Source organism: Alligator mississippiensis, chromosome 5, assembly GCF_030867095.1.
Source record: "Alligator mississippiensis isolate rAllMis1 chromosome 5, rAllMis1, whole genome shotgun sequence".
In the NCBI taxonomy this organism is placed as follows: domain Eukaryota; kingdom Metazoa; phylum Chordata; order Crocodylia; family Alligatoridae; genus Alligator; species Alligator mississippiensis.
The window spans coordinates 84,389,435-84,409,450 of record NC_081828.1 but is presented as its reverse complement, the minus strand read 5'-3'; the positions used below and the strand labels follow the sequence as shown (position 1 = coordinate 84,409,450).

At 45.5% G+C, this 20,016-nt stretch overlaps 1 protein-coding gene across 2 annotated transcripts in view; it reads left to right on the top strand.

Annotated features, from left to right (window-relative positions):
- The first annotated feature begins 506 nt into the window (after positions 1–506).
- LOC102557688 (deleted in malignant brain tumors 1 protein) overlaps positions 507–20,016 on the top strand; it is a 40,863-nt gene continuing 21,353 nt past the window's right edge. The window contains exons 1-6 of one of the 2 annotated variants that reach the window (XM_014611411.2): positions 507–580; positions 705–879; positions 13,986–14,012; positions 15,683–16,012; positions 18,214–18,543; positions 19,239–19,568. In XM_014611411.2, coding sequence (XP_014466897.1) covers positions 786–879; positions 13,986–14,012; positions 15,683–16,012; positions 18,214–18,543; positions 19,239–19,568 — 1,111 coding nt within the window. In that variant the 5' untranslated portion in view covers positions 507–580; positions 705–785. Of the gene's footprint in view, positions 880–13,985; positions 14,013–15,682; positions 16,013–18,213; positions 18,544–19,238; positions 19,569–20,016 lie in introns of both variants that reach the window. The other variant, XM_014611413.2, reaches the window with a different exon arrangement.

Sequence of the window (20,016 nt, the reverse complement as noted above, 5' to 3'; positions counted from 1 at the left end):
AACTTCAGAAGAGACACCAATTTAATTGAAATGGATGTCTACACAGATTTAGACCTTGTCTAGGAGGGAACTTTGTTCAGTGAATTGAACATGATATACCTATGTTGACTCCAATAGAAAAGGGACTTTTCTGGTTTCATTTATATCAGCTGGTAGCAGCACATGGAAGTAGTAATGGGTCCCTGTGAAAATGTAAGCCTAAACCTTCCGCCACCTGAATGAATGGGTCCACCTAGCCTTGGTACTTCTATAACTGCGTGGGTTTGAATTTGCACTTTCAGTTAAGCCCATCCATGTTTCCTCATGCCCCTATGTACTCCAAAGCCAATATCTGTGAATTCATTCATAATAGGCTCTGGACTCAGAGGAACAACTCTCCACCCCACTCTGTAGGCCCCCCAACCAGAAGGGAGTGTTTGCATAGGCAGTTCCTGGAACAGCTCCATATTTCACAATGTAGTGATATAAATAAGGCCATGGAACTGCGTGCAAAAGATCATTTCTGCATATGAGAGTATAGTGCCATGCACAGGAACACTGAAGGAAGAAGTCAGAAGGGAATCAGCTTGAGTGAAGAGAAGTGAGGGGGGAAGAGGGAAGGGATATTTCTATCACATGCCCTGCCCCTGGGTCTCTGCCCTGTCTCATCTCCAGCCCTCCCAACCTGCAATGTGACACTGAACTCAGCTTCTCTCTCAAACAAGGACAACCTTCTGCTGTAATCTCCAGCCACGCATCCCCCCGGCCTCGCTGGAACTGGTCTCCCAGAAGGTCTGTGCTACAAAATGGAGATTTCAGGGTGCCTTCTGGGCAGAAGTCTAGCTGCCTGCACTGGAGGTAGAACCACAAGGATACCTGTCCTCTTGGCATGGCTCTCAGGTGAGTGGCCTTATCCCTTTGATTTTGAGTTCCAGCAACCATGATAGCCTTCAGCACTGCTTGTCCCACATAACATTATTCATTGGACTGCTTTGTCCATAACCCCAAGACTCTTAGGGCAAGTCCCCATGAGTGCGCATATGCAGGGGCACATGCTCCCCATGGGATAAATAGCAGCAGCACATATTTGTGCTGCTTCTAGTTGTCCCTGGGTATGCCCCTGCATGCATGCTCCAGTGTGTGGAAAATTGCCCTGGGTGGGGTAAAGAAGACTGGGGCCAGTGGTTGGGCTGGCCCCAGCAAACTTACCTGGGGTCCTGCGTGCCTTCTGGGGCAGCAGTGATGGTGACCTGGGCACTTGGAGCCTGGCCATCAGTCAGAATGTGGCTCTGGCTGGCCAGGCTCCCTTTCTGCAGCACACTGTGCTGCCATGTGTGCCACACCACTCTTTTTAGTATAATATTTTTTTGACACTGGGATCTCCCAGTGTAAAAAAAGCCTTCTGCGCTGAAATGAGCAGCATGGTAAATGTGTGCACGTGTTCTATGTGTGGTTTGCGGTGCCACAAATGGGTCTGTGGTACCACAAACCTTGTGTGCACATTTATGAGGATGTGCACCTAGGTGCTATTCTTGACTCTGGGAGGCATGTCAGCTTGGCAGGTGGGAGCCAGGACCCCCACCTGGGCTATAATCCTGTCTTTGAGAGGAGTGTGAAGTCCTTTGGTTGTGAAAGGAGGCTGGAAGCCAGCACACACATTTTTTCCAGCAATGAAAGGTAAGGGTGAGTCTAGTAAGTAGTACAGTGGAATGGGAAGTATCAGAAAAATATAACTGTTTTCTTGACTTCAGCTTCATTAGTTCTTTTATTCTCCTAAGCCCTCAAAGTGTCCACCAGTTTCTTTCATTTACTGCTTCTGTGGTTTTACAAAAAGAAGAGGTTAGTTTCTTTTTTTTTTTTAATTTTGTCAGAGTAGAAAGGAACTGGAATGTTTTTTAATCCTGGAGATGTTTCCTAGCTGCCCCAGACAGCTCTTCTGCAGCACACTGAGCTGGGTCAGAGCAACTCTGGGTTGCTCTGACCTGGCTTAATGTGCTCCAACCTAGAGCTACTCTGAACCAGCTCAATGTGAATGTGTAAATGCTGCACCCAGAAACAATAAACTCTGGTGTGATATGCTCCAGAGTTTATTGTATCACATATTTCACATGTACATGTGCCCAGTGAGAGAGAGTCCCTTATAATCAAGATGGACAGGATATGTGGGTGAGAAGGGGTACAGGAAGTCAGGATGAAATTCATTGGGAGACAGGCCCATAACTCCCTTTGGATATGTCAACCCCTAAACTATAGAAGAGTTCAAAAAGTGTGCATGTCAGGGAAGGACCTAATTGACCAAATAATCATAACTGTCTCTTCAAGCCGTAATATCACTGCCTCCTGCCCCAAGCAGCTAGTCAATATTCAAGGTCTTTCCAGGCTGTTGCATTTAGGGGAAGAAATTGATTATTTGAGTCAGATCTTTTATGTGGAGCCGTCCTGTTTGTTTACAGTGTGCACAAAGTCCTCTCTCCCTGAACACACTACAAGTAAACAGAAGCAGTCAGGGGCCTCACTCTGGATTTCCAAGCCTGCCTTCCCAGACAGTTCTGAGCTCTCAGGAGCTGCCCATTCTCCCCTAAATCCCCAGGAAAGTTTCTTGACCAGTCCCTAGAAACAGTCTTGACTTCATTCCTCGTCCTCTCCTGCATCTTGCCTGGGTACCCTCAGACTCTTGGGTAAGGACTTCTATAGCCTCTAGTTGACTGTTTCTATAAAGCAGCTAAATTGCTTCCCCCTTTAACAGGAACACCAGTTTTAATGAGGTCTGTGGTTGCCTGTAGGCATAAGGCACACTTGGTAGCAGTCATTAATATTTTCCAGCATAACAACATCCCTCACTGCAGCAACACCTACGAATTTGACAGGAATTTAAAAATGGTGACACCAGGAATGACCTATCCCCAACAGAATAGGAAGTAGTAATTCACAAGCTGCAACCTGAGAATATAGAATCATAGGAAAGTAAGTCTGGATGGGATTTTATGAGGTTTCATAGATTTCATAGACATTAGGGCTGGAAGGGACCTCACAAGATTATCAGGTCCAGCCCCCCGCCCGAGGGGTCAAAGCTGCCCCGTGTCTGGAGCACAAAAGGGCCGTGACTTCAGCCTCCTGTCATGGAAGACACAGATCCCAAGGTCAGAGGGGATGGGGGCACAAGGGAGGCCTTCTCAATAGTGCCAAGAGCAACAGAACAGAGGAGCAGCGACCTGGACCTGAGTTACAGGAAGTTCACTAAACCTTGGAGTCCCAATGCACTCAGTAACCTCCAGGAGCCTGCAACCTTCCCTGTAAATCCGTGAGTATCGTCTCTGGCCAACCTCACCTAGTGGAACAAGACTTGGAGAATCAGGGGGACCTGGACCCTGCTTACAGGCTGCAGGCCGGCGGGGGTGGGGGTGCAGAAGAATGGCTGGCCAAGTACCAGGGCACTCATCTCTGGGGTCTCAGGTATGGAATACATAGCCTTTCCTCAGGACGGATGGCAGTAAACCTTCATGCAAGCTGCCTGGTTAAGTCAGGATCATCCCTGACTACACCATCCCATCCACGTGTCTGTATAACTTGCTTCTAAAAACTTCTGGGGATGGAAGTCTCACAGCTTCTCTAGGTAGCCTGTTCCAATGCTTGACCACCCTCACAGTCAGACAGTTCCTCCTAATCTCCAACCTAAATTTTCTCTGATGCAGCTTGAGTCTATTGCTCTTAGTCCTGCCCCCTATGGAATCATTTCTCTTTATCAAGACATTCTCATAACACCAATGCAAAACATTTTTACTCCCATTCATATCTCCCCAGAACATTTCTCTCCCTGACTAATTTCTTAGCATTGAGATCCTGAAAAACTCCTGTTGTTTCTGTAGCGTTTTCTGGATAGGACAGATACCATGCATTCTGGCCAATGCAGAATTCATCTCTGTCACAACGCTCCCAGCTTCTGCTTCCACAGCTGCTTTATCAGTTTCTGGAGGCATCCAAAGTGTAATGTTGTGTCCATTAGTGCCCATTTTCTTAGATGGTCTTTATGTATAACTTTGGGTTTAGTCCTGGGACCCAGCTGTAATTTACACTCCAGCAGTTCTTTTATCCAGGTCAGTGATGTACAGGGTCACTCACAAAGCACAATCAGTTAAAGATTTCTACCCAACCTACAACAGAGATCTTCCTTTCAAGGCTCCCCCATATGGCCTTGTAGCATATATGTCTTTCATTTTCTCAGAAACAGTACTCATATTTTCCCTGGCAGAGGTGTGAATTTTTTTAGTTTGGGATTTGGGGATTTCTCAATAGTGCCAATAGTCTGCATTGCTTTTTTTCTCCTCAGGAACTCTTTGCAAAATAATTTCGGGAGGCTTTAGTTCATGCCCATACCTGAGGACCACTCAGGTGCGCTTTGTACACTCTGTGGCTTCTCTTTTGGGAACCATCTCTTGAAATAGGATATGATGGTCCCAGACTCTTTCCTGGTGTTCTACTACGCAGCTAGTTGAATATCCCAAGTCACATTGAATTTCACATCTTCCCACCCAACCATAGGAAATTGGACAACTGCATGTTTTGCCATTCTCTAGAATCTCACAAGCCTAAACAAACACTTTCGATTCCAAGTATCTTCCTTCATCTGCATTTAACTCACCTGGAATCCCATGTCGGGTGAGAAATTAATTTGCTGGAAACTCTGCTATTGTCACAGACTCTTGATTTCTTAGGTGTATGTTTTGGGCCACTTTGAGAAGCAGTCCACGGCTATCAACAACTACTGACTGCTCAAATGTCTCAAGCAAAAGCTGCGTATTAACAGTAATCTGCTCTGGTGGTGCCCCACAGGATACTGTCCATTGAAGTTATACCTGTCTTTGGAAGCCCTTTTTTGCATCTCTGACACCACTTTTTCTGCTCTGTTCTTCAAATCCTATCCTTCTTTTGCATAACAGAAATACAAAATGAATCAAATGGGCCTGTATGTTGATCCACTATGGAGTTTCATACATATATATGTATGTCGAAATTTAAACTCACTAAAGAGTCCATGGTTTACACAAGCCTATCATTTTATATGCTTCCAATCTGTAAAGGTTGATGGGGACAAAAGCAATTAGTCGAAGCAGACCATACTGGGTTAGGGGTTTACCAGAATGGAAGCCAACGTCAAAACTGGACATCAATCCTGGTCCAGGACAGACAGCCAGGGGTCAAGATAAGGTTATGAACAGGACAAGAAGTTGATCTGGGCCAAGAGGTCCAAGATAAGAACAGGAATAAGAAAGTTCCAAGCACAGAGTCACAATCCAGAGGTTCAGACCACAGAGTCAAGTTTAGGAGTTCTAAGCAGACGGTGAACACAGAAAGGCAGCCTGCTGCCCAGACAGATTTCTTCTGTCTGGTATAGCCATATAAAGATCTAAGTAAGCAGGGCCCACTTCTTCTGATCCCTGGGGAATGACTCATCCTAGTTTTTGAATACTTCCAGCTGGAATCTGGGGTAAAATCATAGAATCGTATAAAATTAGGGACCTCAGGATGTCATATAGTGCAACCCCATGCTCAAAGCAGTGTCATCACCAACTATACCATCCCATCTGGGGCTTTGTCTAGCCAAGTCTTAAAAACCACTAAGAATGGAGATTCCACAACCTCTCTGGGTAACCTGGGTAATCCTCTCTAGTAGGACTTAGGCTCATATTATCCTTCCTTTGTGTTGAGATACAATTTTCTTGTTCCCTTAATATTTCCTCCTTAAAGGATAACCAGCCCATCTGGATACCTTTTCCCTTAGACTTGCCTTCCATGGGAACCTGCTCACCAGATCTCTGAGTTTGTTAACATCTGCTTCTCTGAAGTATGATGTTTTTCCTCTGTTGCTCTCCTTTCTTCCTTTTCTTAAGATTATGAACTCTATCTTTTCATGGTCCCAAATGTGTTACACCTCCATTTTCTTAACCAATTTCTGCCTATTAGTAAGAAGAAAATTGAGAAGAAATTCCACTCTAATTGATTTTCCCACAATCTCTTCCAAAAAGTACATAACACAATCTAAGAACTTTGCAGATTCTCTATGCACTGCTGCATTACCTTACCAGACTGTAGCATAGCAATCAAAGTCCATCATAACCACCAGGCCCTATGATTTTGATACTTCAGTTAATTGTTTAAAAAGGCCTCATCTACTTCCTCCTCTTGGTTTGGTAGTCTATAGGAGATTGTCTCCTTTGCTGTTTCCCCCTAACCCAAAGACTTTTATCAGGCCTATGTCCCACATCATTCTAAATTCTAGAACAAGTGTATATATCTAAAATATACAAGTTACTACCTCTTCACATTTTTCTATGCCTGTCCTTCCTGAACAAGCCATATACCCATTTCAGTATTTTATTCATAGAAACAATCCCAAAATGAAATCTCAGTTATCCCAACTACATCATAATTCTATGCATGCTAAAGAACTGACCGTTCTTCTGACTTCTCCTGATACTCCTTACATTACTGCAAAGCTACTGTATATGACTAGCTGGTTGCCCTACTTATTTCCCTTTCATGACATTACTTAGATTTCCCTTATTACCTTCTCTCATAAGCCCTTTATCCAGATCATGCTTCTCTCTAATTCCCTGTGGTGCTTTTTGTCTCCTACTTCCTTGAACCTCAAATAAAACCTTCTCCTTTAGTTTACAATTGTATAAGAAAAGATTCTCTTATTGTTACTCAGTGGATAGATCTCCTCTCCATCAAACAGGCACTCATCTTGGAATGACATGCACCCTATGATCTGAGAGGCCCAAGCTGTGCAGTTGACATCATAAATACTTCCATGAGATGATCTCCAGGATGCATCTGTTCTTGCCTGAGTCTTTACCCTTTACCAGAAGGAGAGATGAGAATGTTACCTGAGCTCCTGAATCCTTCACCTTCATGGACACAGCTATTCAGTTATTTTTCATTTCCTCAAGGTCACCCATGGCAGTTTCACTGGTGATCAGAAGTAGTAGTCACAAGACTGAATGAGTCACAGTAACCTTTCCATAACATCTCAGATTTGGTTTGGGGTTCCCGGCTCCTTTGCTGCACCAGGTGTGTATATTTTTGATTGGACTGTCCTCTCATTTACGCTTAAAATGTAATCAGATGATGACCACTGATCCCTGAGGAACTTTAAACTTCAATTTATATCTTTTCTGTTCAAAGGAGATCTGAAAGTATTTCCTCCTGTTGGGTGCTATACCTTTGGTATTACCTTTAGTCAGATCAGATCAGGAAGTAAATTCAAACAATTGGATGGATGGATGGATGGATGGATGGATGGATGGATGGATGGATGGATGGGAGTCACAATCTCTGGAAATTTCATTCCAGTAACACAGTTTTGATTTTAGGATGAAGTAGTCAGTGATGATGTGAGAAGCTTTAGACCTCAAAATAATTATGATTCACCCCAGACAAAACCTATTCCTAACTCATGTGAACAAGAAGCAATTGAGACGTACTGCACGAGGCAGACTGAGCATTCATCCATCAGGAGGTCCTTGAAGGAGGGAGAAGAAACTCTTATAATTTAAGTGTGTGTGTACACGTGTATTTAAGCATGCCTAAATTTAATGCAAATTAACTTAGCAGGTTTAGGCACACATCTACATTAAAGCACATTAATGCTGTGTGTGTCAGTGTTAGTGTTAGTGTTAATGTTAGTGTTAGTGTGTGTGTGTGTGTGTGTGTGTGTGTGTGTGTGTGTGTGTGTGTGTGTGTGTGTTAGTGGAATTAATTTTAGTCCCAAGTCAGTCCACATGCACAGCGTTAATGCACTTTAATGCGCCTACACATTCGTTAATGTGCTTTAACTATTCACTCCTAAATTTGATACCTGCATTTGCAGGTATCAAATTTAGGCATGAAGGGTGGTTGTACACATGACAAAATTGGCCTTTTAAGCAGTTTAATTGCCCCTTTTTACCAGTTTAATGCCATCATAGTTGACACCTGTGGTGGCATATTACGTTTCAATTTTATTAGACTATACATGTGTGGCAGCATATTTCAATTTAAATGATTTTGTTACATAGTGAAGTAAAACACATCTGATGTATTTTAGTTTGCTATGTAACAAATTGCAATGCTTCATCTGCAGAAGGTGGCAGGGACAGTGCAAGGGATGCAGGAATCCCAGACATGCTTGGAGAAGCTCATGTGGATTTAACTTGGATTTACTTTATTCAGATTCTGGTCCTTTCCTCATTGAAGTCAGCAGCTCTGTCCTTCAGTTCTGTCTAGTGGGAAGAGTACTGCCCTATCACCTCAATGTCTTGTTTTTATTTGTATGTTTTGCCAGATTTGGGCTGGCCTTCAGCAAGACACCATATTTCTTTCTGCTTTGGTGAAACGTGGATAATAATGAAGGACTACTGTATTTACTTGAATAGAAGATGACCCTAATTATAAGATGACTCCTACATAATTATTAGATTCTATATATGGAAAAATTACAAATTTGTCATAATTTTCCAGGTGTAGAATCTAATTATTGGAGATTTGCCTTGAAGTTGTCCCCCTCCCACTACTACAGCAGGGAAAACAAACCTGGGGGGTCATGTAGCCCTTTGCTTTCCACTTCCAACCAACCTTTTTCCCCAATAGTCCCTTCCCCTCTCCTTACTGTCAGTTCCTGCTGTCACTGAGCACATGGAAGTGAGGAACAAATTTAAAAACAATAACCTTGAAACTAAATATGACTGTAGCAATTTGCACTTAGTTTATCCAGAATTGATGCATGCTAATTTTGTTTGAAACTGCTGCAAATTTTAGCATAGGTATTCCATAAACACATTTTTGAGCAGCACTTTGGCATCTACTTATATGTAATGCAAACTTTTTTTTTTCTAAAATATATATTTCTCTATAAATAAATATATCCACACTTCTACACACCTGTCTCATGACTGATACAATTCACTTAACAATCCAAAAACCATCTACCATTACACCATCATCATCCCCATTACAATAACCACACTGTGCACCCACATGCCCACACTCCAGTATGCCCACATGCCTGTCACCATCTTCTTGAACTATTACAATTACCTGTTCCATCTATCCTCCCTTCCCCTTCCCACCCTCACTCCTCCCACAATTCCTCCATTTCCCTCCCCTGCCCTTAGTCCAAATCATCTTTGTCACCCTATTCCACCCTGTCATCCTTGTCACTCATCCCCTTTTTGTCACTCATTGTCCTCTTCCTCAGCGTCATCATCTTCTCCGGGTGCCTCCTTTCTGAACAGTACCCCCCAGTCCTTTCTCTTCCATGCATCCTCCACCATCTTCTCCCCATCATCTTCTTTTGTCTTCCTGTAATAGACCTGTAGTTCACTCACTCCCATTCTGATGCCATGATCCACTGGGAGGTTCATGTATCTGTATTTAAGCAGGTTCTTGGTCTTCCATCGGGCATTCCTGAAGCAGGAGATGAACTGATGCAAGCGGGCTGCTGGCCCCTTGCTGCCTGCTCAGGTGTTCGAACAACACAACCTTTCTGGACAAGGTCTTGAGCCCTATCATCATCATGAGGAGTACAACTGCTCTCCTTCACACCTCTCTGGTGTATGGGAAGTTGGTTGATTGTCTGCTTCTTCCACTGGCAGGTTTGCCTGGGGCAATTTGATGGGCCTTTCTGCCCCTTTCTGTATCTCAGCATCCATCCAGGGATCACCCAGTAGGCTAACTGCCACTTAAAGCCCCTGTGTTCATTCTGTAGGACCTTGTGGAAAAATACATTCCTACGTTGTCTGGTAGCTGTTGCCAGGTAGTATGTCCGCAGGTGACAGTCTGACCCTTGCTCTAACTACCTCTTTAATTTTACGGGGGGGTTTCAGGGTTGCTGGGCTCTTGTTGTACTTGTTCTGGAAGTTCTTCATGACCCTGTAGAACCAGGATGGCTCCAAGGTCCATGGGCACGAGTTGGATATATCTGCCAGTATCACAGCAAGGGCCCTGTAAAGTATCTCACAAAGCCTTCCATTTGGGATTCTGCTCCAGCTCTGCTAGTTTGCAGATCTGGCTTCTGTACTTGGCCCAGAAGAACAGCAGTACATCTGGCACCCCTCAGCCCCCAAGTCAATTTTCCATTATACAGTTCTTGCAATCTTCTTCTATCTGGAGTCCTAAAAGAGGAGGAAAGACCAATGCAGTACACAGAAACATCAGCAAAAATATTGCCCTCATAAGTTCCCTGCACTCCACCATTGACAGGTGGCTTGTGCTCCATAAACCTCAAGCAATGTTACCCTGTCGTGGCAAGGTGGAGACCCCCAGGACAGACAAACTATGTACGATATTGGTCCAAAGTATTTACCACATAGTTTATTGGGTTGGGTCCCACAGAGTCACCATCACTTCAAGCCATGGTGACCCCACAGCTCAGCTGTGCTCAGTATGTGTGTGTACTCCAGATACTCCCCACAAAGGATTCATGTGCTAATTAGCAACCCCCCTACCCCCTCCCCCACAATGACTGGAACCAGGAGTTTTTGTCATTAGTCCTGGGATGCACCAAAATGTATATACAGATGAGGTACAAGGCAACCTGGTCTAGATTCACTTCATGGAGGGTGAGACCATGCTAATCATATGCACCAGGCTGACAGAAGGGCCAACAGAGGGATTCTTGGTGAACTGTATATAATATTGTGGCTCACCATGACTTGGAAAAAGAGTCAGTGGTGTGGGGGACTGTGCTTATTGGGCCCTAACATATGTCTTATTGAGATAGGGTATGCTAGCTTAGTCTTGTGGTAGATTCCTGTTAGTGGTATAGCTTCTCAACCACTTCCTGGTTAAGGTAAAATGTAGTGGCCAGCTAGAAGCTTGGTTTACTGCCTGGATTGATGCCAGCAGTGTCAGGGTGGAAGAGTGCCAGGATGGAAGAGGTATTCTCAGAGCCCAGAACAGTAGTGGTTTTGGAGAGGAGAATGGTAGCTATGGAAGAAAGTGGACCAAGAAATAAGAAGTGAATCAGAGAGTAGACATGAAGGTAGGGAAAAGAGGATGATTAAAGGTAGGAAAGAAAGGTGTGGTGGGATGGGCAGTTTTGAAAGAGGCTTTCTTGAAGAAGGAATGAGCAAAGAGTCTATTCAGCAGGAAGAACATGGGAAGATGAGAAGAGGAGGTCAGGAGAGAGAAATGAGGAATGAAACAGTGATTGAAGGAAAGAAGAAGATTAGTGGGAGGACTAAGCCAGGCCTACAAAGAGAAACAAGAGAGGAGGAGGGAAGAGATGGTGTGGCACGTAATCTATGCCTGAGAATAAGCAACAGGGGGAGGAGAATAAAGAAGTTGTATGATGAATAGATATGAGTTTATAGAGGAAATAATGTTTGACATTTTGGATGTTAAAGCAGAACATTTGAATAGCCTTGTTGCCTTTCTTAACTGGAAGTCTGGACAGAGATTCCCAGTGTCTCCCTAAATTTTCCTGTGTACAGTGGAGCCATTGGTGCAGAAATTTACTGCTTTTTCTTGGGTTAGGGGAGTTTTGTGAGTAGTTAGTTTGCTAATGATGGAAAGAGGTGTAATAAGAACAAGGTAGTGTTATAGGTGGAGGTTGTCAAGCTTTGTGTGAATGTAGTTTCTTTTAGTTTGTTCATAAAATGGTTATTATCAGTATACTTGCCCAATGTGAGTCATGTGTTTTATAGTCATGGTCAGTGTTGACTGCACTTAATCAACTTCATAGTTGATTTGCATTGCTGAGCACATGCTGCTTTTGACAACAGTTTAATGATAGACAATGTATTTAGTGAGATTTTATCATATGCAATTATAAGACAAGGGGGTTTTTTTCCTCGTGCAAACTGGGGGGGGGGGGGGGGGGAATCCTTCTTTTGTAATTTGAATAAACACAATAGATAATCTGTAGATAAGAAGGTTTACAAAATAGCTGCATTATGATTAGTTGTCTAGATTTAGGGCTTGGGAGAACAGAATCTGGCTCTGCTCCCAGTAGATAATTCATACCAAAATAAATGAAGGTAGATTTCAGGGATGCCTTGTTTTACAAAGGAACAGCATGAAACCAGATATTGGTTTGGAAGGTTTTGAAGCAGTGACTGACTCTGATCAAATTCCCCTATCTTGTCTCCTTCCTGATGCTTAGTCAGTGGAAGTCCCACAGGAATCTATCCCGAGTCTAGTGCTATTTCACATGTTTATTAAAGATTTATTTTTTTGCTTGTTTATTTGATTTCTATGCCATCTTCACCCAAAAAGGTCTGGGGCAGCTTATAATGTAAACAAATCATAACAATGGGTAAAACAAATAATACATTTCACAGACAATATCTCAAAACATACCCCTGTCTGCTAAAACCCTGCCCAAAAAAGAAGGTTTTACATCACTTGTGAAAGATAGCCAGGCTTAGGCCCTAGTGGACCTCAAGGAGAGAAGGAGTTGCAAAGCTGAGGAACAACTACCAGGAATGACCTTCTAGCAGGCAGTATTGTTGCTAAGAAGCATCTGGTGTGATTGGTGTATTACAGACTCAACATAAGTCAGCAATGTGGTGTAGTCTCAATAAAAAAAAAAGGAATTTTGGCCTGCATCAACAAGAGTATTAGGTGTAAGACATGGAAATTGATAATACCACTCTTTTTGTCACTGCCTGGGTCTTATCTAGAGTTACGAGCGCAATTCTATACTTCACATTTTAAGAAAAACTTTGAAAAACTGGAGAGGTTCCAGAGGCCCCTCTGTTGAAAAAGGGGGTTGGAAGGCAAGCAGTAGAAAGAAACAATGTGAACCATACATCTCTAGCTTGGAGAAGAGTAGATTAAGGCGGGAGACATAGTAGCATTTTTCTTATAGTTATAAAGCTGCCATAGAGAAAAGGGAAAACAACTTTTCTCCCTTACAACTGAAGGCAGGGCATGAAGCAATGGCTTCAAATTGCAGCAAAGCAAATATAAACTAGATATCAGAGGGCATGTCTACACAAGATGCTTACTGCGTATGAGTCTAATAACACTGCGCAGTAGCGTCACAACAAAAAACGTGCTAATAGTCTACTGCCCAGTGTTATTAGACTAATGCAGGGGTTTTCAACCTTTGGATCAGTGTACCCCTGGCGGCCAGACGCAGAGCGGGGGTGGGGTGGGGATGGCACATGACTAGACATGGAGCCAGAGGGGTGGGGGGTGTGCAGCCAGATGCAGAGTGGCAGCAGCTGCCACATGTGAACTCCTGCCACACTCCTCCCCACTGTGTCCGGCCAGCCAGACAGTGCCTGCGCAGCAGCATGGGATAGTTGGTGGCAGCACTCCATCCCTGCCTGCCTGCACATTCCCCCTAGGGCAGGGGTGGGCAATTATTTTGGGCGGAGGGCTACTTACTGAGTTTTGGCAAGTCATCGAGGGTCAAATGACAGGCAGCTAGAAGCAGATAAATATTAATTTTCTAAATTTTTGAGGGGCCCTGAGGGTCAGATAGAATGGCCTGGTGGGGTAGATCCAGCCCGTGGGCCGCATTTTGACCACACCTGCCCTAGGGCCTTCTCAAGTACCCCCAGGGCTACATGTACCCCCAGTTAACAACCCCCATGGCTAATGTACAGTAAGTATCACTAAGTAACTGTGTGCCAGTGCTACTGAGCAGAAACTTTTGTTTTAGTTAGTACTTCATTAAGGAAATACTAAACTAAATATGCAGTATTTAAGGTACATTAATAAATGTGTAAACATGACAAGAAAAACATTCCTTACAGTTAGAAGACTGAGGAAGTGAAATAGACTGCCTGGGGAAATTGTGGAATACTCTGTATTGGATGTTTTCAAAAGGAGGCTGGATAAGCATTGGACAAGGATTTGGGATAGCGTTCCTGCATTTGTGCATAGAGTTGGACCAGATGACTCTTGATTTCCCTTCCAATTCTATGATTCCATAAGTGTTTTGACATCACCCAGGAAGTCCAGCTTTTGCAGAGCTGTAAAATGCAGACTTATGCCATGTCTTTTCTTTCTTTCAGTTTCCATTCCAGGATTCCTGGTGCCTGGTAAGTATTTGCAGTGTGCAAGTGGTGCATGAATCTGTGCATGATTCTCTGGGTATTTAGCCCATAAATTGGAGTGGAGGATGGTAGTGTTAGGATTATTTAAGTAGTGACTATATTATGTCACTTGGAGCTGGGAGATGGTGGTCTACATCCTCATGTGGTCACTTCCTTTCCATGCAGTGCATATTCCTTTCCAGCTAGTCAGAAACAATAGACACTGACCCAGCCTGGTTAGGATTTTGTGAGGTGCGAATATTGTGCATTTGAGATCCCTGGATGACAGAGGCTATATTAATCCACAGTTATGTTACTAAAACCACTGAGTGTGGCTGAAGGGTAAATAGGACACATGGAATCCTGGCTGTCCAAAGACCCAGGCCATATTGTGCCCCTGGGACCTGCTATTGCCCAGTGAGTCAGAGTGATGCGTGGCCTTTGATCAGCTCCTATGTGAGGTAGCAAAGTCAATAAAAGTTTGACTCAGTAAAAAATGAGATCTCTGATGTGGCTATTAGCAGTTTTCAGTCACTGAAAAAATCGCAGCATTGAGCCCCAAATTCATGTGAAGGGATCAGGGGCAAAATTTTCAACAGCATCTCAGACCAGGATTCACAAAGAAGCTGAGGCATGTTAAATGGGATCTCAAAAGAAAAAATCAGAGAAATGCTGCCTCACCCCCTGGGCACCTATAGTCCAGGTATTGAGCATGCCCAGAGCTACTGTCATCCTGGCAGAGCCAAGTGCAGAGGAGCCCATCTAACACCTAATTCCATCTGGGATTCACATGCTAGACATCCCTGTACCCAAATCACCAGAGATGCCCAATCAGGTAGGCTTTCTAGGGGCACCTGTTGGGTGGGCACTCCCACCACAGTCACTGTACAATGCTGGGGTCAGAATCCAGCCATCACTTCATTGAAGCAAATGGGGCAAATTGATTCCAGATTTCTCTCGAAGTAATTGAGATCAGAATGAAGCCCTGACTTCACTGAAGCAAATGGGGTATACCTGGATTGACCGGGGGGTAACCAGGTTCACAACCAGAACCCTGATGCTAGCGCTGTCCTGGCATAATGCCAGATTGACTTTGGGGAACCCCAAATCAGATTCTGGGCTTTGACTCTCACTGTCCATAGGGGATCCTGGTTTTCCCCTAAGTTCATAACCTACAGTGAAAGAGTGATCCCAGACTTAGGTTAGAGGGATGATCTGGCCCTAATGGACATTTTGCCTTTATTTCTTGTGGGACACATTTCAGGCCAGCCTTCCATTTGGGTTTCTCAGCCCTGCTTGTGGCTGGTGAGCAGTCCTGACCCACTCATAAATAGAGGGGGAAAGGTCAATGATGCCAGCTGCAACAAAAGGAGTCAGGGGAGGTGGCTGGGCACAAGCAGCTAGGCTGCAGGGTGGCACTGATGATCACAGGGGACACCCAGCTCTGTGGTGGGGTGCCCCATCTCCTTGGATGCTGTATAATATGCAGGAACAGATTTGGCCCTGTACCTCTTGAGAGTTAGTGAGAACAGACCTAACCCACAGGTAGAGAAGACTTTGTGTTCCATTCCCAGCCTCCCGAGCCACTCATTCAACTACCAGGTCCCTTTGCGGAAGAAATTCCCTGTATTCCATGTCTTATTCCTATATTTGAATATTCCTTTGGGTTGTTGCAGGATCAGCCACTCCAGGCCCAGCTGAGATCCGACTAGTGAATGGTCCAAGTCACTGTGCTGGGAGAGTCGAAGTGTTTTATAATAACACATGGGGCACTGTGTGCGATGACACCTGGGACTTAACTGAGGCCTATGTGGTCTGCAGACAGCTGGGCTGTGGGACAGCACTATCAGCCCCACGCGGGTCTCGCTATGGAGCAGGATCTGATCGTATCTGGCTGGATGAAGTAAACTGCACAGGGACAGAATCTGCCCTCTCTGAATGCAGCGCAGACCCTTGGGGAAAACATAACTGTAACCACATAGAAGATGCCAGCGTTGTGTGTTCAGGTAACCTACATCCTTCACAAAGCTCAAGGGGTAGAAGGCATCAGGTTTGGTGCTTTGAACCATAGATCATACTTTTCCTTGTGAGTCAGAACTGATCCAGGGCTCTGCGCAGAGTCTGTGCTTTGGGGAGCAGAGTAGCAGCTCAGTCACAGTACTCTTTGCACATTGACCTCATTGACTCAGCCAGGAGCTAAACACTGGCTTGGCTAGTGTTTAGTGTTTAGTATGGGATTAGTGTTTAGTGTTTAGTATGGGATTCAACATAAAGGGATCCTGGTTTTCTCTGTTTAAAAATCCCAAATTCTCTGATTAAAAAATTCTAAAATCCACATTTTTCCGCAATTAAAATGAAATGCCACTATATATAGATACAGGTATCAGTTGAACACAATGTTTTATTGATATATTTACAATTTTGAAGCAATTTGGAAGCCTACCAGTGCCCCAATCATTATAATAAAATAAATTCTATATATTTTGGCATTTGATTTTGAATTTTTTATCATGAAAAATCACAGCTTCTCCTGCCCCCTTTCCTCACCAAGACGTGGGTCCAGCTGCCATTGTCTTCTCTCCTCCCTGCTATTCTGTGACACTGAGCAGCCCTGATATGCTGGTGCCCTGCCCCTGCCTATGCCATTGCCCCTCACTCCCAAGCCACAGCCCCTCCAGCCCTGATGGTTCCCCTCACTCCCAACCCACAGCCACCCAGCCTTGCCAGTGCCCCCCAACTTCCAATCCACATCCCCCTGTCCCTGCCAGTACCCCTCACACCCTACCCATGGCCCCCTGGCCCTGCCAGTGTCCATCACTTCTGATCCATAGCCCTCTAATCCTGATCGTACCCATCACTCCTGACCCAATGCCCTCAACCCACAGCCCTCAGTGTGTGAGGAAGGGGGTGGGTGTGTGGGAAAGGGGGGGCAGAAGAGCACATGAGACATGTCTGGGGATAAGGGGACACAGGTGACACCCCAGGAGTGTGTGGGGGGGGGGCATGTGCCCACCCCCCAGATTTCTATGTCCACATTAGGGCACAGGGCTGCAACTGGGCTGAACCAGCTCTGGGGGGGGAATTGCCTCCACAGCCCAGGAGGGAGGACCCAGCATGGGAGGAAGCACTATGCCACCATGGCTGCCAAGGTGAAGCATGACAGCATGGTGTTGTTCTCCCTGCTGCTGCTGGATGGGCAGGGGGTGCCTTCCCTTGTTGGCCATGGCAGCACTCCCTCCCACACTAAGTCCTGCCTGCTGGGTCATAGAAGCAGCCCCTGCCTGGAGCTGGTCTGGCCCAGCTGCAACTCTGTGCCCTGTTGTGGGTGCATAAATATGGGGGCACAGAGTTGCATTGGCTGTGCCCCCTTGCCCCCCTGATGTGTCCCCTGTGTCTCTCCCAGCTGTTCCCATAGACTTACCTGGAGGAAGCTGTGGGAGGTGCTCTCCTCCATCCTGCCTAGCTGCCACTTGCACGTCTGCATGCACACACGCACATGGCACCTCCTTCCCTCTGCATCCCCTCCCCCCAGGCCCAAGCATCCCATTGCAGGCTGGAACTCTGCTGACCTGAAAGGGAAAACCCAGTTTCCTAGTTTTTTCTCCTTTAAAGGAGAAAATCTGTGTTTTTCCATGGCAAATGGAAAACCTGGATCCCTGGTGATAACCTCTCTCCATTGGCAGCCCAGCAAGGTGATGGCCCTGCACTGCATGAGGTGATGTGTGCAGTGCAATAGGAAGCCCTCCTTCATCCAGTTTCCTGGTTGTAACTGTGTCCCACTGGGCACAGTGGGGCACTGTGAGACCTTTGCTCCCACTAGTCAGATCTGGTGTCAAGCTGAGCCTAAAGCCACACAAACAAATTAGGAACTGGAGCTTCCTCCTGCACAAAAAAGGATCCTCATCCCATTATTATGAGTAATTAGCTGTGAACCTGATCAAATTGCTATGGGTAATTAGCTGTGAAACTGAAATATGCCTCAAAGCTGGGTCTGGACACTGAAGTCCACCTCACCTGCTGTGCTACACAGTCCTCTTCTTGTGCCCTGTCTCCTAGAGGCCCTGATCTCTCAGTGGTGGATACCTGACACTGGTGGTCAGGGAACCTCTTAACCTGCAGCTGCTGCATACAGAGGACACTGCTAATCCTGTAGCATCTCCCGTAGTTAGATTCTTTCTGAGCATATGCTTCCTTGGGGTGTTTGCAGGTTCCGACACTCCAGACCGAGGCCCGCTCCAACTGGTTGATGGCCCCAACTCATGTGCTGGGAGAGTCGAGGTTCTTCATGACCATCAGTGGGGAACTGTGTGTGACGATGGATGGGATTTAACTGATGCTGGAGTGGTGTGCAAGCAGCTGGGCTGTGGGACAGCGGTATCAGCCCCAGGCAAGGCTTACTTTGGGCGAGGACATGAACGCATCTGGCTGGATGAAGTGAACTGCACGGGGTTGGAAGCTGCCCTCTCTGACTGCCAAGCCAGTTCGTGGGGAAAAAATAACTGTTACCATGGGGAAGATGCATCTGTGGTGTGCTCAGGTAGCTCTCAAATGTCTCTATGAGTGCTGTATAGAGTTGAGCAAGGGCTGCTTGTGGATGCTTGTTCCTTGTACTCAGTGATGCTTTTGGTGTCCTTTATGGTGAAAAGGCCTGTCCTACAAGATTGGGGCAGGAGGGATTCCATAAGGGGTGCTCAGGGCCAGCACTGCCCACAGTGCCCCTGGGTGATGCTAAGGAGGGCTGTGCTTCAGGGAGACATGCAGGAGTTACCATGAGAGGCTTTTTCCAATATCTGCTGTCTTTGAACCCTGTGAGAAACAATGTAGCACTCTTGCCCTTGATCTTACTGGACACATGCAGTGGCAGATGAAGCATGCAGCCTCCCACAAGGATTAGTTACCCTGGAATTCTTTGCCAAGCCCCTGTCTCTGAACCCAACTGTTCTGTCCCCTTTGCATCTCTAAGTATTAGTCCAGAATGTTAACGCCCTCTGTGGCTGTAATTGGGTACAGGACCTTCCCATACTTCCTGTGACCATTCCCTGAGCCAGATCTCCCTTGCCTGTCCCTGTTGCCTGTTACTAACTAGGGTTGGCTGCACGTTGGAGATGGTGAGGGAATTCTTGACCATGTGTATTGACACTGTTTAGACCCACCAGTTTGAGGTGCAATGTTCCCAAATATGTCTGTGCACAGAAATCTCCCTAAGTGTTTATTCTCTTATTGTGTCTGCAGCTTCAAATAGTTTTGATCCAGTTGCAATCCAGCTAGCAAATGGCACGAACCGCTGTGCTGGGCGAGTCGAGGTGCTTTACAACAACACCTGGGGCACCATTTGTGATGAGAGCTGGGATTTAACTGAGGCTCAAGTAGTGTGTAAGCAACTCGACTGTGGGATGGCAGTGTCAGCCCCAGGCGGGGCTCACTTTGGAGAGGCATCTGACCACATCTGGCTGAAGAAGGTGAACTGCACAGGGACAGAAACCAGCCTCTCCCTGTGCAGAACTACAGTTTTGGAAGACAGTAGCTGTACACATAAAAAAGATGCCAGTGTTGTATGCGGAGGTAACTGTCCCTTTTCATAATGATCAGGGAGCTGCAGGGGCAGGTTTACAAGTTTGCATGATGCCACCTCCTTTCCTTTCTGAGTCTGAATTAACTCTAGTGCCCCAACACAAGTTGTGGGCTGGCCATAACATTAACAGGCATTCTCCCCTGCAGTGAGACCTATGTCTCAGGGAAGCACTAAAGCACTGCAAAATATGGAGATGGTTGGGGAAGAAATCTTTGTAATTGTGATTGAGCCATCTTCTGCAGCATGGTACTAAAGGGGCTCAGCACTAGAGGAAGTAGTGTGCAAAATGCCATAGAATGGCTTTTCCTTGACCTCTATACCCTACTGTAGCATAACAGGATCCTCTGTAATCCATTGATGTCACTGGTTTGAATCAGTGCATCTAGCCTATCAGGAGGATGAAACAACCACGGTCCTAAGTCAAGCCTTCTAACCTCC